Source organism: Schistocerca gregaria, chromosome 11 (assembly GCF_023897955.1).
Source record: "Schistocerca gregaria isolate iqSchGreg1 chromosome 11, iqSchGreg1.2, whole genome shotgun sequence".
In the NCBI taxonomy this organism is placed as follows: Eukaryota; Metazoa; Arthropoda; class Insecta; order Orthoptera; family Acrididae; genus Schistocerca; species Schistocerca gregaria.
This window is the reverse complement of record NC_064930.1, coordinates 93,336,412-93,362,679: the sequence shown is the minus strand read 5'-3', so window position 1 is coordinate 93,362,679 and position 26,268 is coordinate 93,336,412. Positions and strand designations below refer to the sequence as shown.

Here is a 26,268-nt window from a genome sequence, read left to right as displayed (position 1 = left end):
AAGGGCACACCCACTTTTCCATTTGTCGCCGAATACGACACATAAAACGAACACCAATTACATCATTTCACGTGGCTGAGAAGCGTTGATTCCTTGCTGAATTTCAATGTATAATTGCTTTTTCCAATTAAAAACGAGGTATTTCATCAGGTGTGAGGTGTTAACCTCAAATCTTAACAGTGCTCTGAAGTAATGCGGATTGCAAACAAATGAAGCGAAGATTTCGTCACAGCAATGGAGTGATGTGCTCGTTTCCCTTCACCCGAATGAATAATCAACGCAAAACAGCAAGTACTTTGCATCTTACCGAGTGTGAAAGTTGAATTCGCTGGCTGCGGATTGTAAAGCCACATCACTCAAACTTGGCACTTACCGTTCAGGCGACAATCGACTATTTTTGAGGCGGCGCTGGCCTGCTGGAATGGAAACGTCGGGTGAGCGAAGCGTTGCTGGCTAAATCCTTGATGATTCGGTATCCCTTGGTGATTTTTGCCTTTAGGAATGCTCATGGCAGCATATATTGTCGTACGTTTGAAGTCCTCATACAAGGACCTTTCGTTTCGCAAGTGATATTTCGAATTAACTCCTGGAAAATTGAGCAATGTATCGAAGTGACACTGGTGTTCCGAGCGAATAAAATCATTTAATTACAATGACGAGGCACTATAGACACAAACAATTGGTTATTTATTTAATTTTTAACGAATCCTTGGTACCTTAACACAATCTTGTTGGAGATCTCTTCGTGAGTTTCCGTGAGTCATTCGTGAACCCTCGCTAGTAGATGCAAGGGGTGAGAGGATTCGCACCTGTGAAGCGGTATAGAAATACCCTTGATTTTCAACTTTTTTGACTGTTTTATCAGAAGTGAGACGATAACACGGGATCTTTGTAATGGTACGGCACAGTGGTTTGCCTCCCACGGCACTATTTACTAGCGTAAGAAAAACACGCGGTATACCGCGTGGAAAAAATGCAAGCGTAAACACATGTTGTCAAACACATGTGGATGCCATCTACCGGTTGCAGCGTGAAAGTATCGCGTAGAGCGAATACCGAAATTCTGAAGTTATTGTAGAACAAGGATTGGTCAGATTCGCAGGTCTTTTGTTCAGTTTGAAGACTGAAGATGTATAGTAAATTTTTACAAATTCTTTTCTCTGATGGCTTTTTTTCTCTTATTTCAAATAAGCTGACAACGGCGCTACCTGTTGGTTTCGCACAAAGATATCCAAAGATGTATTCTGTTTGCAAACATTGTCTGTTATTTGTTCAACTGAAGGAAAGAGCGGAGATAAAATTAAAAAATAAAAACAAAACAAAATATCCATTGAGACTTTCGCAGAAGGTAATTATGTAACGTACGCTACTGCATATATATCATATAGCTTGTTTGTAATTTGACGTAATGATACTAAAAACACTCCAGTTTTAGGAAATTGTACTCATTGTTTTGTGTTTCGTTTTTTCTCGTCAGCAACTGAATGCACTTCAACTTAAGCAAGTATGTAAGAGTAAGAAGGTCTTTGGTCTGAGAAGTAAACAAAGTATATAGATGATATTGCTAAGAACTGGAGATTAAAGTGAGATGTAGAGCAGAAAATCTTACGTTAGGCGTAGGAACCGTCAAAGCAGCCACTGAAAGACAATAATTGATAAAGTGATTTGCAAAATAATTGTGGTGTACTACACACGGTTGTTGTTCCGCATATGCAATTGATTTGACCGTAATCGGATTTGTTACAGAACTAGTCAGTTATAAAATGACTTCCAGAGGCCAGGTGGAAACTGAGAAGTTGAAACAAAACTTGGAAGCACAGTTAGAAAGACTGGTGCAGCAGCTTGCTGATCTAGAGGAATGCAGGTAGGCATGTCCCAAAAAATAGTTTACTGTCAATTGGGACTCATAGATAAAAATAATTTTACTAATATCTACTGTAAATATCGTACCTGGTTAAGACCACACAGTTGTCAAGTTTACACTTGGAATTTCGCAGCCATTAGCATAATTGTGTATAATTAACAATCATAATATTTGTTTTTGGAAGGAAAAATTGCTCCTTTTCCTGTTGTTTAATGGGAAAAAACCATGAAAGCGCGCTGATGACAGAAACTTCAGGATGCATATTTATTTATTTTCGAGTTCCGTGGATCCTTGAGGCGAATGTATCGCTAGGATGTAGAACGTGTCAGGTTGTTACAGTAACAGCCACATGTAGATGATCATGAGGCAACCAATTTAACATATGAAAGCAGATATATGAAAAAGAAATCCACATGTCAAATAATTACACACAAAAATTCAGATTACAACATAGAAAATTTGACAGTAATGACATAGATGATTGCATAGATAATAGTGCAGTAATGACATAGATGATTACATAAATTTAAAGTAATTCATCTAAAAAATGTTCCGCCAACAAGTGGTATGCTAATCTACATAATCAGTTCAATTAGAAATGCATGAAGTTAAACACTAATTTGAGAAGTATTACACATTATCAAAGAATTCCTGTAAAGAATAGAAAAGAGAAAGTTTTAGCTCTGTTTTGAATTTAGTAAGGTCCCCAATGACTGATTAGATATGGACAGGAAGTTTATTGAACACTTTTATCTTTGGATAATCATTGTGAAGATCATGTTTTCTTCTTGTACTGTGATCATGGTATGCACTATTCATTTTGTAAATTGCATAAGTTTTGTTCATGAAGCACATTAGTGACAACATGTGCTGACGAGGAATGGTGAGGATCCCCAGTTGTTTGAATAAATTTCTGCAAGAAGAACTAGGATGCAGTCTACTCATAATCCTGGTAACTCTCTTCTGTACAATAAAGACTGTATTTGCTTGTGGTTGATTTCCCCAGAATATGATGCCATATGTTATAAGTGAATGGAAATAACCAACATATGTAGTTTTGATTGTTTCCATGTCACAAACAGATGCAATTGAATGAATGGCAAATGCTGCTGAATTGTCTTTTTAAAAGTCACGTGGACAGACCAGTTTAGTTTGTTATCAATATTTAAACCCAGAAATTTGGAAGATACAACTTTCACTATTTCTTTGTATCCACATTTTATTTCTATATTTTCCAATTTTTTGTTTACTGTTTGAAACTGAATGAAATGAGTCTTATTAACATTGAGGGACAGACCATTTGCAGTGAACCAATCTAGAACTTCTTGGAATATAATGATCACGGTGTTCCCTAGACTGCATTTGGGTACCTTGTCAATCATAATGGTTGTGTCATCTGCAAATAGGGTGAAGTGTGCTTCTTGGGTCACACACCATGGAAGGTCATTTACAAAGATTAAGAAAAGTAAGGGACCAAGCTCTGTGGCACTCCAGAGTTAAATGTACCCCAATGAGAGCTGACAAGTGCCTTTGCACAATGGTTTAATACTGCCTTCTGATTTCTGTCATCTAGATTTAACTCAAGCCACTTCCCTACTTTATCTTTTGAGTCGTAATGCCCCGCCCATCTTAGTAGAATCTTGTGATCTACACAGTAAAATGCTTTTGACAAATCACAAAAGATTCCAGTTTGTGACTTTTCTTGTTTATTGATTCAAGGAGTTTGTTGACAAATGCGAATATGGCTTGTTCAGTTGAAACACCCTTTTGAAATCCAAGCTGATTTTTATTAAGGATGTTATATTTATTAAGGTGAGCCATGATTCTATTGTACATGAGTTTCTCAAGGGTTTTTGGAAGACTTGTTAACATTGAAATTGGGCGGTAGTTAGAAACCTCTGGTTTATCACCCTTTTTGAAGAGTGGTTTAACAACTGCAAATTTTAGTCTATTAGGGACAGTACTGTGATTTAGAGATTCATTAAATGTGTGACACAGAACTTAAAGAATATATTTGTGCAATGTTTCAGTACTGTGATAGATATATTGTCCACACCAGTGGAATTTTTGTTTTTTATTTAGCGTATCACCTTCTCAATCTCATCTACTGTGATGTAGGGTACATACATCAGGCTAATTTTTCTGTGCTCTGCTTTTTGTAGAAGGTTCATGGCTTCATCCATAGACCCTTTACATCCAATTTGATCTGCTTCTGTCAGAAAGTGATTGTTGAAGATATTGGCAATATCTGGATAGCAGAACAAAATAAAAAGAAAAGTTTGATCAGAGTCAACCATTAATTATGTATAAATATGAGCAAATAATAATAATAATAATACATTGAATGATCGGTTGCATATGAACAAAAACAGAAAAAGGTTCTTCTGAATATATTTTGAGGTTACACATTTACATATTTTTCCAAAACACTTCCTATTCAGCATTTAATTATGCTATTCTTCTAATGCGTTATTTTTAATAACGCGGACCCTTTTCGCTGAGTACTGTTTTGTGACTGCTGATGTAAAATTTTTCTTTATTTCTGGTATTCTGACTGTTAAGGTACAGTCTTTGAACAACTAGTACAAAGACAGGATTTAGAATGTACATATTTATTATTCTCAACACATCTGTTTTTGGGAACAGGCTACAGCATGATTCCTTACATTTGGCACCACAAATGATTTCTTTTAGCACTTTCTTGCAGTAGGCAGCTTATTGAGATTAGCTGTGGTTGCCTTTTCCCCAAATTTAGCTGCCATAGTTCAGGCAAGAGGAAAGTAAAACATTGTATGTAATCTTTGAGACAAAAGATCTCTTCAAAATTGATTTAAAATAGCCTACAATATATGCTTAGGTAGCTTACATGTTAAAGAGGCAATATGCATCTCCTATTTTAGATAGCTTTCAATGGTTGAACCAAAGAATTTTCCACTAAACTTTTCATTCCAATATGTATGTACATTTTAATTTTATTACTCAGTCTGCTGTCTTTAAAGTTCTTGGGATATCTGTTAGTGTTCTTACATTATAGTATTGAACAGTTTCATGTGTCATATTGTTGCAGTGGTATCAAATTCATTAAATGATTCCTTTTTATACATGGTAAAATACATGACTTGACCAAATTGGCAGGCCTGTGCAATTGTCAATGAGTAACTTACGTGTCCCTCAATAGTATAAAAACTAAGCTATTATTGTAGTAAAAGCAATATTCTCAAGTCTTCCTTAAATGTACTTAATAATGTTTTGATATTATTCATTTCTGCAGGCAGTGGACTGAAGATTATTTTATTCTAGAAGAAAAAGACCCAATTCACTTGGTCTTCATTTTCATTAGTTCCTTCGAGAACATTTCAGGTCACTCAAGACCACTGAAAAAATGAACATTATATAGTGTGATAGCCTCTGTTCCACCATCTGTGAATTATACCAACACTTCGGTCTTGCCATAGTTCAGGTGTGAGAAAAATGAAAAATGGTACGTAGCTTTTAAGATAAACGGGCATTACAGCAGCGTTTGATTCCACCCTACCGCTTTGACCTATGCCATCTCCAGTATGGCAGAAATGCCTAGTGCCAGAGTGTAGGGTATTGCGACAATGATGTCACTACACACTTATGCAAAAAAAAAAAAAAAAGAAAAAAAAAACCTCACTCTGTCAATAAAATGAAACTAATGGGACAACTGCAGAAAATTGGGAGTTATGGACAGGTACAAACTAAATATACAACAATAAACACACATTGCACTATCTTAAAACATACAATATAAAAAATTAAATTGCAACATTCAGCCACAACAAGAATCGAACATTTCCCTTGATGTGCATAGCTCAACCGCAACTGTCGATATCAAAAAACCAATACCTACATCTCCAAAAAGTGGAATCAAGACCTCACCAACTCAAAAAACCAAATACCCCATATTCACTACATGAATTGATGAATTGAATCCCAACTTACCTACCATGTATATACAAAACATCGCAATTACTGTAGAATAAAACCAAAACAAAAATTACTTACAAAGAAAAGCCTATGGCAATGCCACTTGGGTTGGCCACCGTGCGCGCCCAGGCATGCACGCATGTATGTATGCACATGCCAAAAGCAAAAAAATCTCCACTTCACGGTCATGTCCATACCTAGCTAAAATGCAATAAAATAATTAGACTTCTTTCAGCAGAACATATACTAAACTAATCGGACCTAACAAAAATACTGAACACACAAACAAAAAAACCTTAGTAACTCACTGAAGACATTTCCACAACCCATACCAACTACCTAAACTGTAAACCACGTTATGACAGTGACAGCCAAAACTCTTATGATCACAATACCACATGTTAAACAGAGCACGTAAACTTCCACCACTAGAGGACCCTGTCAAGTGCAAAAATACGACACCTAGAAACACGACCAACTTAAAAACACCGCGCAGTAGAGATGTCTTGCACCTCAACACCATTACGTCACGGGTCAAAACAGACTGGTGGAATCAGATTCTTCCATTGACCCGACAAAAGTATCTTTCCAGAATTTGCCAACTGTATTGATTACAAGTAGCCTACAGTGTGTTCCAAGAGGAATGGTCAGTATTTGCCGATATGAGAGGAACAGCCATTTGAAGCAAAACAGTCTTAGTAAACGCGTGCTGTAAAATGCGTACCTTAAGAACTATTAGCACATGTTCACTTTTGCTATTGTGAAATGCCTCTGTTCTACTGAATAAGTGCCACATTAACAAGACTTTTCACTTCAAATGGTCATTCTTGCCTTATCCCTGACTACTGATGATTCCTTCTGGCACACGCTGCACACCCGAAAGTATCCCCACCACAGAAGAATAATAGAACATTCAGGACCTCTCCGGCAAGTCTTAGCCATTTCGACACTCCATTCTCAGCTTTTTCCTATAAGAAGCCTATTGGTGTAATGCCACCTTTGGTCACATATATCTTTGAACACAGCCAGTGCAGTCCAAACCAAAACCTTCATGGATGGGGGCCCACTGTACCACATACAGTTGTCTTGTTACTGGTCAGAATGCACATAACTAGTGTTTTCACTTGGGTTGTCCATTAGTGTGAGCCAGTGCAGGTATTGCACACATGTCAGTGTGGGAACTTTTCAAAATACATTATCTTGTAAATGACTTGCACTAGACTCCTCCAACAGACATCACTGACATTCTAATTTACTCTAGTTTGTTAATGTCAATAAACATTGTTCCATTTTAAAAAGTGTATGGTTGCACAAAAATGTATTATTACGATATGTTTATAGGCTAACAGTACAAGCTGCTGCCTTCCATTTCATTCCGTGGAAACCACACATCAATAGCACTTTCCACTTCTGCAGCATTTGGAGGGCAAATTTCAGGTGATTCATCCTTAATACAGGATATCTGTCCTAAGAGTTGTCAGGCACATTCTGGTGTTTCAGCAGATATTTGCAGCATGTAGCTGGAGTCAGCCCAAACAGATTTTGCTCATCACATCTTTCATGCAAAACCCAGTGGCGATGGAAAGCTTTAGTGCCTCTGGTACAAACGGAATTCTTTTTAAAGTGGAATTTTATGTGCTTCTTCGATAGAGCGGTCCCAAATTAGCCTGGTGGGTTATTTCTTTATCAGTATGTATTAACACTTTCAAGTCACGGTGGTACAATTTGTGTACCACCTTATGTTGCACTGAGGTTGTACAGTGGTACATTATTTGTACCACCAATTTGGATGCATAGAACAGTGCATTTTCGTGGTAGATTACTTGAACTACTAACAGGGCATGTTCTTTGTTGTTCTTAGACGTATGCACCAGATGGCACTTGTTACAGGGTTCTTGTAGCAGCACCAGTACTTCATATTTCTACGTCAGGTGCACTCAAGTACACTGTGGAGACATTGTTTATGCAACATTGTTATTTGTTACCTGCTGACAGAAGTTTCCAACAAAATTTCTATTGAAATATGTAATTACATTTGTTTATTGTAGTTTTTTTGTGTTGTTCAGACTATTTATATGAGAAATTATTAAAATGTAGCTAATTATTCATTGGTTCAAAATATGTACCACTGTACCAAAACAGTCAGTCTACTCTTTACTTTTCAGTAATAATAAGGGGTCAGAGAAAGCTGTCTGAGTGTGTAATTTTGAAAGCCCTGGAAGAGGATATTCCATCTGACATATCATTTGATAGTGGGGCAGTGATGACACCAATGACAATTCTTATTGTCTGGAACCAACTACATCCAAAACTATTCTGTTTGATTGTGATATGTCAACTGATTCTGAGGACGAGTGCCCAGCTACCGTTTCAGTGATTAGGTCACCAGAGACTGAGCTAAGTCAAACCGTCACTGTGCATCAGACTCCATCTGAGATTGCCAATCATCAGTCGAAGACTGAACATAAGTGGAGCAAAACTGAACGTGATGCTGATGCCCCTGCATTTACTTCCCAGTGTGGTCCCAGCGTTTTTATTGTGGAGTTAGGCACACCATCACCATATCAGTTATTTGTAGTTCAGCTTTCAGATGATATTATGGATTTATTTTTGTTTCAGAAGAACTTATATGTGCAACAGTCATCTCTGACTACTGGTAAACATTATGTGCCAGCATCCAGGGAAGAATTAAAAACTTTCTTAGGGATAAATATCTTGATGGGCATAAAACCACTTCCTAGTTACAGAGACTACTGGAGTTCAGGTGCTCATCTACATGATGTTTATGTGAGTCAGCTGATGTCAAGGAGGCGAGTCGAATGGTTTCTCGCCAACTTACATTTGAATGACAATAGTAAAATGCCTCAATGAGGGGACACCAACTATGATAAACTTCATAAGTTGTGTCCTTTCCTAGAAAGAATTTCACATAACTTTCAGAAAGCACTTAATCCAAATGAATGTATGGCAGTGGACAAATCTATGATTCAATTTAAAGGAACATCTTCTATAAAACAGTACTTGCCAAAGAAGGTGTGGGTGCTAGCAGACAAATCTGGCTATGCATGGAAATTGGATATTTACACAGGAAAGAAAGATAATGCTGTGGAAAAGAAATTGGGAGAAAGAGTTGTGAAAGACCTCACTGAAAATATTAAAGGTAAGGATCACAGAGTTTACTTTGAGAATTATTTCAGTAGCCCAGATCTCCTTCGAGATTTGAAAGAAAACAAAATAAGTGCTTGTAGTACAGTGAATCCAAGTAGAAAATCTTTACCTATGCTGAAAAGTGACAAGGACATGAAAAGGGGTGACTATGATTGGGCTACTAGCAATACAAGCCTTAATTTGATGAAGTGAAAAGATAAGAGATACGTCCATCTGCTTTCAAATTTTCACGATCCAACTCAAAGAACAGAGGCTACAAGAAAGGAAAAAGATGGAAATGAAATAAGTTTCTTGTCTCATTGCTCTCTCAGATTACAATGCCAACACGAATTGTGTAGATAAATTTGACGAGTTCAAGGGTGTATATGAAACTGACAGGGAGAGCAGAAAATGGTGGCACAGAATATTTTGGTACTTTATTGATGGCACTGTGGTGAATACTTTCATCATCCATAAGGAAACGAAGTTGCCTAAGATGACTCTGAAGGATTTCAGAAGAGAAATCACAAGAGATTTAGTGCCACCTGCCTCAGTAGCTCCGAGAGGAAAAAGCGAAGTCTGAGCAGCCGTCTCCAGTTCGACAAGAAGAAACCCAATGTTCGGAAATCTGTGCATCTCGAAAGTTCATCCCGTCAGGCAGAAAGATCTACAAGGAGGAGATGTGCAGTATGTAGTTCCAAGAAACAACAAATTTGTACCAACTGAGTGTGTAGTGTGTGTAAGGTTCCTCTATGCTTGGGAAAAAGGAAGACATGCTTCCAAGACTATTGTGAATCTTCATGCACGGTGGTACAAAAAATGAGCCACCCCACCCCCCTCCCCCTTGTGACCTACAATAATTATGTTCATTCTATTATAAATATGTTACTTGTATGAATTTTTGACCGTAAACATAAGTCGTGAACTTCTAGAACTGTTTTTTGGTCAAATTAGTTGTACGTGAAAGAGTTAACAGGGACAGCGAAACATGGAGAATAACCAGTTCCCCAGCAGAGACAGCACTGTCCTGCCCCGTGCTGGCTGCTACTGTTGGAGTAGTGGTTATCCTCCATGTCTTACTGTCCCTGTCAATACGTGTCGATAGACCAAATATGATACGGCTTGAAGAGTTTCACAGAGCACTGAAAGACATGAGTCGAAACAAGGCCCCCGGAGTAGACAACATTCCATTGGCACTACTGACAGCCTTGGGAGAGCCAGTCCTGACAAAACTCTACCATGGTGAGCAAGATGTATGAGACAGGCGAAATACCCTCAGACTTCAAGAAGAACATAATAATTCCAATCCAGAAGAAAGCAGGTGTTGACAGATGTGAAAATTACCGAAGTTTATTAAGTCAAAGCTTCAAAATACTAACGCAAATTCTTTACAGACAAATGGAAAAATTGATAGAAGCCGACCTCAGGGAAGATCAGTTTGGATTCCGTAGAAATATTGGAACACATGAGGCAATACTGACCCTACAACTTATCTTAGAAGAAAGATTAGGCAAACCTACGGTTCTAGCATTTGTAGACTTAGAGAAAGCTTTTGACAATGTTGACTGGAATACTCTCTTTCAAATTGTGAAGGTGGTGGGGGTAAAATATAGGCAGCGAAAGGTTATTTACAATTTGTACAGGAACCAGATGGCAGTTATGAGTCGAGGGGCATGAAAGGGAAGCAGTGGTTGGGAAGGGAGTGAGACAGGCTTGTACCCTATCCCCGATGTTATTCAATCTGTATATTGAGCAAGCAGTGAAGGAAACAGAAGAAAAGTTCGGAGTAGGTATTAAAATCCATGGAGAAGAAATAAAAACATTGAGGTTCGCCGATGCCATAGTAACTCTGTCAGAGACAGCAAAGGACCTGAAAGAGCAATTGAACGGAATGGACAGTGCCTTGAAAGGAGGATATAAGATGGACATCAACAAAAGCAAAACGAGGATAATGGAATGTAGTTGAATTAAATCGGGTGATGCTGAGGGAATTAGATTAGGAAATGAGATACTTAAAGTAGTAATAGAGTTCTGCTATTTGGGGAGTAAAATAACTGATTATGGTCGAAGTAGGGAGGATATAAAATGTAGACTGGCAGTGGCAAGGAAGCATATCTGAAGGAGAAAAATTTGTTAACATCGAGTATACATTTAAATGTCAGGAAGACGTTTCTGCAAGTATTTGTATGGAGTGTAGCCATGTATGGAAGTGAAACATGGACGATAACTAGTTTGGACAAGAAGAGAATAGAATGTGGTGCTACAGAAGAATGCTGAAGATTAGGTGGGTAGATCACATAACTAACTAAGAGGTATTGAATAAGATTGGGGAGAAGAGGAGTTTGTGGCACAAATTGACTAGAAGAAGGGATTGGTTGGTAGGACACGTTCTGAGACATCGAGGGATCACCAATTTAGTATTGGAGGGCAGAGTGGAGGGTAAAAATCATAGAGGGAGAACAAGAGATGGATTTTGGAGTGCTCTATAGAATGGGCACATAAAATTTTATTTCGAAAATAATTTTGCTTGTAATGGGAAACAAACCAATGCTTTATATTGACACTGGGTGTTACATGAAAGACGTGATGAGTAGGATTTGTTTGGGCTGACTCCAGTTACACAATTCGTAACAGAAACTGCAAATATCTACTGAAATACTTCAGAAAATTTGCCCGATGACCCACAGAAAAAAAAGGGTGTGTGTGTGTGTGTGTGTGTGTGTGTGTGTGTGTGTGTGTGTGTGTGTGTGTAGCTGATTTCTACCTTTTTCTTCTCATTTACACCGTGCAGTTGTCACGAAAGCCATCCTTCTACTTGTTCTGTTGTCGCAGGGACCTTCTACTGTTAATCAGCCTCGTTGTCTTTTAATAAAAATGTTGGGATCATCTGTGATCGACGCTGGTCCTGGTGCTGACAAGTGGTACGGTAAACCATTATCAAGAGTGAAGAATAACCGAGGGCTAAACTCGAGCAGTAAGGTACTCCATAATTAGTTTCTCTGTATCCTGAAAAGTAAGTGTTATTCTCGTGACGTATTTCTACCATCTGTCACCCGATATAAGGTATTCCACGGATTTGCTGTTTGTGTAAATTCTTAATCGAAAAACCGTCATTATCGGATCGCGAGTTTCAGAAAAATCTTGCTCGTTTAGGGGGATGTCTCAGTATATTTGTTTCGTGAAACCATTTTGAACCTTAACTAGTATTTTATTTTTAATCGGAAAGTTTGCTCATCTTTTGTGAACACCTCTTTCAGTTGTTCTAGAAGATAGAGATAATGACTGTTAGGGCCTATGATGATTTCTACATAATCCTGGTTGTGAAGTGGTTCTACTGTTGGTTGTCTTATGTTTGCGGGGAATATTCCTATTCTAAGTGATTCATAGATTATTTATTTATGGAAAATGTTTTCCATTGATCCATATGTATGAGCAAGTGGCTTCTGTGTGGAATGAGTCAAGTCATGCAATACAAATATCAGTACATAGAATAAAAATGAGTGTAACCATAACTGCACTACTAGTAACAAGTTTTAGAAACATTGAGACATAATGTAGCTTCCCCCCCCCCCCTCCCCCCCTCCCCCCCCCCCCCACCCCCCCCCCACCCCCCCCACCCCCCCCCCCGCCTGACTATGTCAGTTAAGTCAGACAGATTAGTTGAAGTCTTTGATACCAACCAATAGCTTTGACCAATAACATAGTCAAAATGACACACATAAATGACTTGTCAAAATTCAGTATCTATAACATACATACTAAAACAAGTGTTATAGTTGTTTTCGTGACACTATATTTGTGGACTTAACATTCTACTGGTGACCTTTAAAGATAACATAGATCTTGGGTAACACTAGAAATCAATATGTCACCATAGTCTACATCATATTAATAATAATAATAAATATGCAAAACAACTATTGTACTGTTGTACTTGTATCCTGTTTGCACATGTTTGCATCACAAGCACAACATAATTATGCAGGGGGTCAGAGCCAATGTCAATTTTGTTTAAGGCATAGTCCATATCAATTCAGGCAGGTGAGGAAAAAAAAATCTTACCTTCATAGTCTCAGATGTTATTTAATTTAGCATATGTTAAAATGAAGGACTAAGGAACACTTTTTTTCAAAAAAAATTTCTGCTCCGATGTATAGCCCTCCAAAGATGACACTGCGCATACCATTTTGAAGGTTTGAATTTTGGAAAAAATTTTAAAAAGCGGTGTCTGTGGAATAGATATAGAGATTTTGTTTTGTTTTTTTTTTTATTTGAAAGATAATTGCTTTATGATTACAAATAAATCCTCCATTTCGACTTATCTGTCAAAGTTCTTTTCCTATAGCATTCTGAAATTCTTTTTATACCTTTGTACCTTTCACATACATTTTGGAACCATTTAAAACGCTTGAAAAATGAGTCTCCTTTCATCTTTCAAAAAACTAAAATTATGTTAAATAAGGTTAGGTTTCGATTTTTATGAGCCTGTTATGTGATTATGTGGTAATAAAACAGGTTTTATGTATGACAAAAATTTCAATTGTTTATAAAACACTTTTCAATCTAAGCTCTCCTTTTCAGGGAATGTAGAACTATATGGTGCTAATCAACAGAAAATTTTATGGGTAGGCATTAAAAAAATCCTTAAATTATATAAAAATATTTTAGAATGCTATAGTAAACGAATTTTGACAAATAAGTCAAAATAGAGGATTTTTTTGTGATCATAAAGCAATTATCTTTCAAATAAAAAAAATAAACCAAACAATATATCTAGAACTGTTCCAGAGATACAGCAGTTAAAAAAATATTCCGAAATTCGTATCTTCAAAATGGTGTTCGCGGTGTCATAATTGGAGGCCTGTATCTCGAGGCAGAAATTTTTATGGAGGAAAAAAAAAAGTGTTTATTACTTACTCCTGAATTTTAACGTATGCTGAATTCAATAACATCCGAGACTATGAAGGTAAGCCCCTGCCTGAAGTGATTCAGATTATGCCTTAATATCATTATCCATCAGAATTAAAAGATATTTTAATTTGTTAGTGTACTTATATTGTTTCCTGCTTCTGTCATAGTCGCTGGATACAGAGGCGTGGGATTTACATTCTTTATGACTTTGAAATCACTATTTGGATTACATGATTTCTTTAAAAAAAAAAAAAGTGCGTCATTTAATTGACTATTTTACCAGTCTGCATTGGATCTTCAATTGTTCTTCTTTCACCTTTTACTATGAATCTGTTGTGCCGTACTTTATTTAAGCCTATATATCGATAATAAACAAACGAAACCACTGTCTTTTACGGGCTGTACAATTTTCAGATTTGTTTTGTATTGGCCAATTTCTATTTCTTAGTACTATCAGGTAACATTCATATAGCCTCTTTAACAGATTTAATACAAATTACTCCACCAGCCCCCATGTGGAGCCACAGACAGACACTAATGTGGTCTGTATCAAACAGGAATAGAATGTTTACAACACACATGGGAGAACCACACATAATATAACTTGAGGACATATTTAAAAACCAACCACTGAGAACTCAAATCACTTCAAGCAGCAATCACAAACTTATTCTTGTGGTAGGTCCATATGCACATTTATATCTTCACTTACAAACGTGGCTTACCATTTCCAAATCTGTAATTGTAGCAGTGCAGCCAATGCACACTGATGCACTGAGTCTCCCTTAAGAACATAATTTAGAAGCACTTTCAATTTAACGATTTTGCTATTGCAATCTTGTACAATTTAGTGCATTAGAACTGAAGAATCTGTACATTATGTACACATTTGGCATGTGCTCACAAGTGTGAGGTTAACATTGGTCATACACTCCTGGAAATGGAAAAAAGAACACATTGACACCGGTGTGTCAGGCCCACCATACTTGCTTCGGACACTGCGAGAGGGCTGTACAAGCAATGATCACACGCACGGCACAGCGGACACACCAGGAACCACGGTGTTGACCGTCGAATGGCGCTAGCTGCGCAGCATTTGTGCACCGCCGCCGTCAGTGTCAGCCAGTTTGCCGTGGCATACGGAGCTCCATCGCAGTCTTTAACACTGGTAGCATGCCGCGACAGCGTGGACGTGAACCGTATGTGCAGTTGACGGACTTTGAGCGAGGGCGTATAGTGGGCATGCGGGAGGCCGGGTGGACGTACCGCCGAATTGCTCAACACGTGGGGCGTGAGGTCTCCACAGTACATCGATGTTGTCGCCAGTGGTCGGCGGAAGGTGCACATGCCCGTTGACCTGGGACCGGACCGCAGTGACGCACGGATGCACGCCAAGACCGTAGGATCCTACGCAGTGCCGTAGGGGACCGCACCGCCACTTCCCAGCAAATTAGGGACACTGTTGCTCCTGGGGTATCGGCGAGGACCATTCGCAAGCGTCTCCATGAAGCTGGGCTACGGTCTCGCACGCCGTTAGACCGTCTTCCGCTCACGCCCCAACATCGTGCAGCCCGCCTCCAGTGGTGTCGCGACAGGCGTGATTGGAGGGACGAATGGAGACGTGTCGTCTTCAGCGATGAGAGTCGCTTCTGCCTTGGTGCCAATGATGGTCATATGCGTGTTTGGCGCCGTGCAGGTGAGCACCACAATGAGGACTGCATACGACCGAGGCACACAGGGCCAACTCCCGGCATCATGGTGTGGGGAGCGATCTCCTACACTGGCCGTACACCTCTGGTGATCGTCGAGGGGACACTGAATAGTGCACGGTACATCCAAACCGTCATCGAACCCATCGTTCTACCATTCCTAGACCGGCAAGGGAACTTGCTGTTCCAACAGGACAATGCACGTCCACATGTAGCCCGTGCCACCCAACGTGCTCTAGAAGGTGTAAGTCAACTACCCTGGCCAGCAAGATCTCCGGATCTGTCCCCCATTGAGCATGTTTGGGACTGGATGAAGCGTCGTCTCACGCGGTCTGCACGTCCAGCACGAACGCTGGTCCAACTGAGGCGCCAGGTGGAAATGGCATGGTAAGCCGTTCCGCAGGACTACATCCAGCATCTCTACGATCGTCTCCATGGGAGAATAGCAGCCTGCATTGCTGCGAAAGGTGGATATACACTGTACTAGTGCCGACATTGTGCATGCTCTGTTGCCTGTGTCTATGTGCCTGTGGTTCTGTCAGTGTGATCATGTGATGTATCTGACCCCAGGAATGTGTCAATAAAGTTTCCCCTTGCTGGGACAATGAATTCACGGTGTTCTTATTTCAATTTCCAGGAGTGTAGTTTGTTGCTAGCACAGCTTACAGGAGTATCCTGCAGCAGTTGATTCCGTCTGTTAATGTGTAACTCCCGTTGTTCCACATTCCTGAATACTCTCATCCATGGGGTGGACTTAAGTACCAAGGAAAGGCACAACAAAAAGACTGCCAGAAAGTTAGCTTTCAGCCAACAAGGCCTTTGCCAAAAATACACACACACACACACACACACACGTGTGTGTGTTGTCCATCATTTTTTTGTGTGTGCGTGTGTGTTGACCTGTTGCTGCTTGGTGAGTAGATTTCTTTTCTTTTTTTTTTTTTTTAGATCTGTTCAGTTAATATAAAAATTCAAAGTGACATTGTCAAGAAATAGAAGGGGACTTCAAGACGCAAGTTTCTTTAAACAGTGCTCAGAATTTTCTACCAGTTGTTCAGTTCCTTGGTCATGGAGCTTTCTGAGAACCACCGTGAGAATGCCCTCATCACTGGGAAATCTGCAACTCCTGCAGAGCAGTTCTTCCATTGCCCAGACTTTGATATGTGGTCAGTGTCAATGGCCTACCTTCCCACACTTCTGTGAGGCCCCGGTGAAATTGCTGAAACCATTTCACTGCTGCTGGGTGCGGCATTGCATTTGGCCCATATATTGCCGGAATTTCATGGTGAATCTGTGAGAAATTAACATATTTTGCCCACAGTCATCATTCTGTCCCTCACCTTTTGACTTTGTACAACATCTCAAGTTGCCGTGCTATTTCGCTCGCAACTTGTGATGCACGTATTATCTATATCGTAGGAAAACCATGTCTGCGTGAAACTCTAAACATATTCCAATTTTTTTCTCACAATATGCCACACTTGTTGTGCACTGGTCTTAGCATGGTGTAAGATGTGTAACTTATTTTAGTTAGGCATTCTTGAACAGTACTAATAATACAAGTTGAACTAGGGTACGGTGGCAGCAGGGTCATAATTGTGCCCAGCAAAAGGACACTGTGGTTTAGTTACTAGTTCTTTTCAATGGTGCCTTGCTGATTTTGTTTATATCTCTTGATGAAGCCACTTTGGCTGTATTACCTTAGAGTAAGTTTTAAACCTAAATTGATAATCTGATGGCAGTTTTTGTGATCATAGACTGTAATTAAAGAAACAAATTCTGGTTTAAATACTTTTTAACATTAACTGAATTTTCCAGTGGTACTTGGCACTACACAGTATTAATATTAGAAAGAAAACACTTCCTTATGTTCTGCATAATTATATGTATTTTGCCGCGAGCTGGCTTTCAGCTTCTCAGGCCATATTCTGGTGATAACTGAATGTCACAAACAGAGATAAATGTGATGTGCGACTTACACAGATATTCTTTGTACACGAGATACAAAAATGACAGCGTTTACATAGGAAAATATTACAATAATTATATTGACTAAAAGAGGAGTAAACAAAGTTTTTATGTGGAGATACATACAACAAATGATGGAAAATAAAATGAATGTACTGTTTGAATCTGGCATTTGTAATGAAAACTTAATTTAATAATGGAGAAAATGAGTCTCATCATTTAATACCAGGCTGGCATTCTGTGTCATGTTTTTGATTTCTCTTATTGGCAGGAGGGTCATATTTCTGCTTTTTTGTCAGAATGTAAAACTTCACATTCTACAGTTTAGTTAGTGTAATAATTGTAATATTTTTCTATGTAAATACTTTCTTATTTTTGTGTCTTTTGTGCAGATAATATCTGTGTTAGATGCACATCATGTTTATCTCTGTTTCAGTGTTCAGTTGTCACCTGAAGATGGCCTGAGAAGCCAAAACCTGCTTCGTGACCAAATAAATATAACTTGCCAAACATTGAGAAGTGTTTTCCTTTGCTGGCCGGTGTGGCCAAGCGGTTCTAGGTGCTTCAGTCTGGAACTGCACGACCGCTACGGTCGCAGGTTCGAATACTGCCTTGGGCATGGATATGTGTGATGTCCTTCAGTTAGTTAGGTTTAAGTAGTTCTAAGTTCTAGGGGACTGATGACCTCAGATGTTAAGTCCCATAGTGCTCAGAGCCATTTGAACCATTTGTTTTTCTTTCTGATATTAAGTACTTTAGTTTTATGACATGTTCTCTGAACCTATGGAATAACCCGCTCCCCCCCTCCCCCCCCCCCCCTACACACACACACACACACACACACACACACACACACACACACACACACACACACACAGTATAAAATGTATCACCAGCAGGCCATCCCCATTGTGCTGTGTGTTGCTGGCTGTGTCCTCCGCTTGCTACAATTGGCTATAAAGTGTTAAATTTTCTGACCAAGATGCAGTGTAGTATAGAAGCTGTGTGTTGCTTCAGGGACGAGCTGGATGCTGCCGAGTACGAGGAGACGAAGGAGGAGACGATGGAGCAGTTGCGTGAGTTCAATGCGTCCCTCTCCAAGATGATTTCAGGAGACATGACTCTCGTGGACGCACTTGCCTCCATGCAGCTGGTGAGTGAGTTCTGGCAAAGCCTTACCTCGTATCTAGATAGTCCAAATGCCGGACTAGGAGAACATGTTTTGTCCTGCAGTCACTAATAAGATTATCGCATTTCAGTGCTTCGGTGAACAGGAAAATGGGTTCTTCAATCACCTCATTTTTTATTTCTTCATCTGCCTAACACACTTTGTTCACTATATCAGCATTACTTAACTGCACAACTTCCGATTTATCGGTGTCCGATTTCACCACTTGCAGATGTTTCCGTCATCTAGATCCTCCTGACGATAAATCTGTATTTGAAATGTGAAATAGTTGTTCTAATTATATGAGAGTACTTGAGGTCTCACTTTTTATTTTTTCAAAAATTGTCAAACTGTGCACATATAATCCGTTCCCGTGTAATCAGGAGCTTGCTGCAGTTACAAACATTTATATCAACAATTAATAGGTAATATAACACCCTTGATTATAGGTAAAAAGTACTTTCCATTAAAGACACAGTTTGTTAGCCCGTTTCAATCTTACAATAATTCACCTCGTACTCACACTTTTACTGTCCTTACAACACTAGTTTCATTCTTGCTATCATCACTCTGGAATATGTACTGTGAAGTTTACTGAATGTGAAACATCTTTTAAGATGAGTGCCATTTTTCACCATGCACATTGGTTATTATCTTAGGCACTTCAGTCACTACCCTTCCTATGCATTTTGTTCATAACTTCTCGTTACATTACTTTATCCCTAAGTTTTTCATTAACATATTTTCTTTCCTATTGCTTTAACTAAATACTTTCCATCATCATTTATCACACTTTTAATAATCACAGTACTCTATACAACATATTTCCCATGAGATTCCTTTTGTCTCCCATTGAGTGACTGTAGGAGGATACTGGATCACTCGGAAATTTCTACTTGGTGTAAAGAATGGCAGCATGCTGTAAATGTAGAAAAGTGAAGTTAATTTAGATGAGCAGGAAAAACAATCCTGTCATGTTCGAATACAGTACTGGTGGCGTGCAGCTTTGACACATTCAGGTTGATTAAGTATCTGGGTGTAACAATGGAAAGTGATATGAAGCGGCACAAGCATAAAGGATGATAGTGGGAAAAGTGAATGGTAGATTTCAGCTTATTAGCAGAATTTTCGGAGAGTGTAACTCAATCTACAAAGGAGACTGCACTGCAACCCATTCTCGAGTACTGCTCGTGTTTGGGATCATCTCTAAGTCAGATTAAAGGAAGATATTAAAGCAATTCAGACGTGTGTTTATTTGACACCTGTAGGTTTGATCAACATTAAAGTGTTATGGAAATGCTCCTTTCAACTCCAATGGGAATCTATTGGGGGGGGGGGGGGGGGGGGAGATGTTGGCTTTGTGAAATACTATTGAAAAAATTTAGAAAACTGTCATTCACAGCTGACTTCTATTGCTGCCAATATACATTTTGTTTACGGATCGTAACAACAAGACGAGAGAAATTTCGGCTCGTACGGGTGCACATAAAATTGTATTCTCTCTCGCTCCAATTGCACAGGGAACATGAAAACATATGGCACCTGTTTCGATATGGTACCTTTATAGTGTGTTGCAATCTGTGTGAGGGTTGTGTAGCATGTTACTGTACACACCTGCAGTGGTTTTAGCTTTGGGAGGACTCCTGCAGTCGAGATGGGTGAAGGGGACTAGAGGAAGTTACACTGGAGAAGGGTAACATCCCAATTATACATCCCTTCAGAAATAACACAAAAGCCAGCAGAAAAATAACTATCCAAGAGATTGTATGCTGCCAAATAACCTTGGCTGGTCGGATTTGAACACCGAAGTATATAATCTATTTATTCGCTCACTTGAAATCTAGACTCTCACAATGGTGTTATGGTTGTGAACTTGGAGTTCTTTTCCTGCAGTGCTGTGTTACATAGACTCTTAACAGCGCCACCATTAAGTATTTCAAATACATTTAAAATAAGACACCTTCGACCCAATTGAACATTTAAACATGTTCCTTGGGGAAGTAATTTTCGTGTGTATTCCATTTTGTTTTATTTTGAAATAACAATTTTATTTCATCATTTAGCTTATTTTGCCCCCTCCCTTCTTTTACATTTTCTAGCTATTTCTGCTACTAACACTGCAGTAAAAAACTCTTAAGCATTTAGTACAAGGTTATTGTAATTAAACTTTCACTATTTGAGCCATTGTAGACCGAAAACTATTAATATTCTTTCCACAACATCCACAAATGTTGCTAATTTCTTTCTTGTTAAATAAATCTGCCCCAGTTGCATTTGACAAATTCTTGATTTTGATAAAATCATACACACAACCCGGGTTTCAGGCACAGAAAAAAAATTACGACGGATTCTTCATAAATGTAATAAGGCTGAACGTTAAAAGGGTCCATAGAGATGTGAATTCCAGGTCATACCTTGATTGTGTACATGAAAGTCGTACCAGTAAAAGAAAAGAAAAAAAAAAAAAATCCAGCAAATTTATGAAGTAGCACGGGAGATGCCTTTTGGGTGAGACATCAAAAAGTTCTTAAGTCAACCAGTACCACACTAAGTAAACAGGGCCTAACCGAAAAAACCACAATTGTAACATCAAATAACTGCCAGCCTAATGGTTTATATACCGGCTGCAAATCACTAGACATGTAGCCTAGGATTAAGAAACTAAAATGAAGGCATAACAGCTGTAGAATGCCAATTTGTGAACCTCAGACATAGCTTACCGTGTAAATACCGTGCCTGCCAGACATTGTGGATGCCAGGCAAGACATGTCAGTAGACTCCCATGTAGATCGCAGTTAGTCACCTGAGTACAATATATGTTGTAGAGTGGCTGCCACTGGTGTGTGGTAGGATGGTGTGGCCCCTTTTATAGTTTACACTGTTGTTGTTGTTGTCTTGAGTCCAGAGACTGGTTTGAGCAGCTCTCCATGCTCTTCTATCCTGTGCAAGCTGCTTCATCTACCAGTACGTACTGCAGCCTACATCCTTTGGAATCTGCTTAGTGTATTCATCTCTTGGTCTCCCTCTACGAATTTTACCCACCACGCTGCCCTCCAATACTAAATTGGTGATCCCTCGATGCCTCAGAACATGTCCTACCAACCGATCCCTTCTTCTAGTCAAGTTGTGCCACAAACTCCTCTTCTCTCCAATTCTACTCAGTACTTCCTCATTAGTTGCGTGATCTACCCATCCAATCTTCAGCATTCTTCTGTAGCACCACATTTCGAAAGCTTCTATTCTCTTCTTGTCCAAACTAGTTATCATCCATGTTTCACTTCCATACATGGCCACACCCCATACAAATACTTTCAGAAACAACTTCCTGACACTTAAATCTATACTCGTTGTTAACAAATTTCTCTTCTTTAGAAACACTTTGCTTGCCATTGCCAGTCTACATTTTATACCCTCTCTACTTTGACCATCATCCATTATTTTTTTCCGCACGTAGCAAAACTCCTTTACTACTTTAAGTGTCTCACTTCCTAATCTAATTCCCTCAGCATCACCTGACTTAATTCGACTGCATTCCATTTGTTTTTATTGATGTTCATGTTATATCTTCCTTCCAAGACACTGCCCATTTTGTTCAGCTTCTCTTCCAGGTCCTTCGCTGTCTCTGACAGAATTACAGTGTCATCGGCGAACCTCAAAGTTTTTATTTCTTCTCCATGGATTTTAATTCCTACTCTGAATTTTTCTTTTGTTTCCTTTACTGCTTGATCAATATACAGATTAAATAACATCGGGGAGAGGCTACAACCCTGTGTCACTCCCTTCCCAACCACTGCTTCCCTTTCATGTCTCCCATCTCTTATAACTGCCTTTGGTTTCTGTACAACTTGTAAATAGCCTTTCACTCCCTGCATTTTTTTTCCCTGCATTTTACCCGTGCCACCTTTAGAATTTGAAAGAGAGTTTTCCAGTCAACATTGTCAAAAGCTTTCTCTAAGTCTAGAAATGCTAGACAAGTAGGTTTGCCTTTCCTTAATTTTTCTTCTAAGGTAAGTTGTAGGGTCAGTACTGCCTCACATGTTCCAACACTTCTACAGAATCCAAACTGATCTTCTCAGAGGTAGGCTTCTACCAGTTTTTCCATTCGTCTATAAAGAATTTGTGTTAGTATTTTGCAGCCATGGCTTATTAAACTGATAGTTCGGTAGTTTTTACATCTGTCAACACCGGCTTTCTTTGGGATTGGAATTATTATATTCTTCCTGAAGTCTGAGGGTATTTCACCTATCTCATACGTCTTGCTCACCATATGATAGTTTTGTCATGGCTGGCTCTCCCAAGGCTATGAGTAGTTCTAGTGGTATGTTGTCTACTCATGGAGCCTTGTTTCGACTCAGGTCTTTCAGTGCTCTGTCAGACTCTTCACGCAGTATTCTGTCTCCAATTTCATCTTCATGTACCTCATCTTCCATTTCCATAATATTGTCCTCAAGTACATCGCCCTTTGGTTTTCCATCTGAGCTCTTGATATTCATTCAAGTGGTTCTTGTTTCTCCAAAGGTATCTAATTTTCCTGTAGGAATATCTATCTTACCTCTCGTGATACATGCCCCTACATCCTTACATTTGTCCTCTAGCCATCCCTGCTTAGACATTTTGCACTTCCTGTCAGTCTCACTTGTGAGACGTTAGTATCCCTTTTTGCCTCCTTCATTTACTGTGTTTGTATATTTTCTTCTTTTATCAATTAAATTCAATGTATCTTCTGTTAACCAAGTATTTCTACTAGCCCTCATCTTTTTTACTTACTTGATCCTCTGCTGCCTTCATTATTTCATCTCTCAAAGCTACCCATTCTTCTTCTACTGTATTTCTTTCCCCCTTTCTTGTCATTGCTTCCCTAATGCTCTCCCTGAAACTCTCTACAACCTCTGGTTCTGTCAGTTTATCCAGGTTCCATCTCCTTAAATTCCCACCTTTTCACAGTTTCCTAAGTTTTAATCTACAGTTCATAGATAGCAGTTCATAGACCAATAGATTGTGGTCAGAGTCCACATATGCCCCTGGAAATGTCTTACAATTTAAAACCTTGTTCCTAAATCTCTGTCTTAACATTATATAATCTATCTGAAACCTTCCAGTACCTACAGGCCTCTTCCATGTATACAACCTTCTTTCATGATTCTTGAACCAATTGTATGCAATGATTAAGTTATGCTTTGTGCAAAATTCTACCAGGCGGCTTCCTCTTGCATTCCTTACTCCCTTTCCATATCCACCTACTACGTTTCTTCTCTTCCTTTTCCTACTATCAAATTCCAGTCACCAAAAGTATTAAATTTTCATCTCCCTTCACTATCTGAATAATTTTTTTTATCTCATTATGCATTTCATCAATCTCTTCGTCATATGCGGAGCTAGTTGACATATAAACTTGTACTACTGTGGTAAGCATAGGCTTCGTATCTATTTTTGCCACAATAAACCATTGACTATGCTGTTTGTAGTATCTTACCTGCATTCCTACTTTTTTAATTCATTAGGAAATCTCCTGTGTTACCGCAATTTGATTTTGTATTTATAACACTGTGTTCACCTGACCAGAACTCTTGTTCCTCCTGCCACCGAACTTCACTAATTCCCACTATATCTAACTTTAACCTATCCATTTCTCTTTTTAAATCTTCTAATGTAACTGCTTGATTAAGGGATTTGACATTCCACGCTCCGATCCGTAGAACGCCAGTTTTCTTTCTCCTGATAACGACGTCCTCCTGAGTAGTCCCCGTCTGGAGATCTGAATGGAGGACTATTTTACGTCCGGAATATTTTACCCAAGAGGACGCCACCATCATTTAACCATACAGTAAAGCTGCTTGCCCTCAGGAAAAATTATGGCTGTAGTTTCCCCTTGTTTTCAGCTGCTTGCAGTACCAGCACAGAAAGGCCGTTTTGGTTATTGTTACAAGGTCAGATCAGTCAATCATCCAGACTGCTGAACCTCTTCAGGAACCACATGTTTGTTTGGCCTCTCAACAGATACCCCTCCGTTGTGGTTGCACCTACGGTACAGCTATCTGTATCGCTGAGGCACGCAAGTGTTCCCACCAACGGCAAGGTCCATGGTTTATGGGGGATTAGCCACTGTATAATTCCCACAATGTAACCAAAAATATTTAGGTTCTTCACACACTTGCATGTTGACACAGTCGTAACTATCAACAGTAGGTGAAATGTTTTATTAATACTGCTTTAAATATACAGAATAATCACAATATAGCACACTGGACTCGCATTCGGGAGGAACACGGTTCAATCCCGTCTCCGGCCATCCTGATTTAGGTTTTCCGTGATTTCCCTAAATCGCTTCAGGCAAATGCTGGGATGGTTCCTTTGAAAGGGCACGGCCGATTTCCTTCCCAATCCTTCTCTAACCCGAGGTTGCGCTCCGTCTCTAATGACCTCGTTGTCGACGGGACGTTAAACACTAACCACCACCACCACCACCAATATGTAATTTACCAGCGCAGTAATATGTATTTGAAGTCGAATTGTGGTGAAACTGTACGTGATAGGAAAAACTGAAGACAGATTTGGAATCGGTGTAAAAAGTTGAAGTATTATCACATATTACCAGTCATCTGATACAATGCAAACTAGTGTAATCTGTTTGCCGGCTGCTGTGGTTGAGCAGTTCTAGGCGCTTTAGTCTGGAACCACGCGGCTGCTACGGTTGCAGGTTCCTGCCTCGGGCATGGATGTGTGTGATGTTCTTACGTTAGTTAGGTTTATGTCATTCGAAGTCTAGGGGACTGATGACCTCAGATGTTAAGTCCCATAGTGCTTAGTGCCATTTGAACCATTTTTGTAATCAGTTCAGTTGGACTAGGGGACCAAGTTCATTCCATGTGAACACATCCCACACCATTATGGGGTCATCACAAGCTTGCACAGTGCCGTGATGATGAGCTGGGTCTACGGTTTCATGTGGTTTTTGCCACACCCGAACCCTACCGTCAGCTCCTACCAGCTGAAGTTGGGACTCATCTGACTAGACCATGGTTTTCCATTGATCTAGGGTCCAACTGATGTGGTCACGAGCCCAGGAGATGCGCTGCAGGCGATGTGCTGTTCACAGAGGTACTCGTGTCCGTTGTCTGCTGCCACAGCCCATTAACGGATACGTTCGTAGTACATCCCACAGTGATTTCTGCAGTTATTTCACGCATTGTTACTTGTCTTGTTAGCAGTAACAACTCGTGAAAAACACTGCTGCGGTCGTCGTAAACTTAATTGCACGATATTTCGGCTGGACAACTGCCAGCCATCTTCAGGTGAGCTGAACAAGGACTGACGAAGACATTCTCCATTCCAGCTTATATAGTGCGCTGATAGTACTGCCGCGCATGCGTTGCAATTGCGGAGACAGAAGGGCCACACCGACCAGCGGCAGCGCCCTCACTGGTGGAACTGCAGTGATCAGCTGCCGTCGGTATTGTCACTGGCCGCAGCTATCGGAAGTCTTCTGGTGTCTTCGTCTCGAGCAAATTTCTGAGATGACGGGATTCCGTGCGTTATTCAGTTGGTAACCA

At 39.6% G+C, this 26,268-nt stretch overlaps 1 protein-coding gene across 5 annotated transcripts in view; it reads left to right on the top strand.

The window, feature by feature from the left end:
- The first annotated feature begins 221 nt into the window (after nucleotides 1-221).
- The window catches only part of LOC126294956 (protein LZIC-like), a 63,700-nt gene continuing 37,653 nt past the window's right edge, over nucleotides 222-26,268 (top strand). The window contains exons 1-5 of one of the 5 annotated variants that reach the window (XM_049987179.1): nucleotides 1,205-1,348; nucleotides 1,478-1,504; nucleotides 1,747-1,864; nucleotides 17,987-18,148; nucleotides 18,568-18,703. In XM_049987179.1, coding sequence (XP_049843136.1) covers nucleotides 1,764-1,864; nucleotides 17,987-18,148; nucleotides 18,568-18,703 — 399 coding nt within the window. In that variant the 5' untranslated portion in view covers nucleotides 1,205-1,348; nucleotides 1,478-1,504; nucleotides 1,747-1,763. Of the gene's footprint in view, nucleotides 1,349-1,477; nucleotides 1,865-17,986; nucleotides 18,149-18,567; nucleotides 18,704-26,268 lie in introns of all 5 variants that reach the window. The other 4 variants (XM_049987176.1, XM_049987178.1, XM_049987181.1 and 1 more) reach the window with 4 other exon arrangements.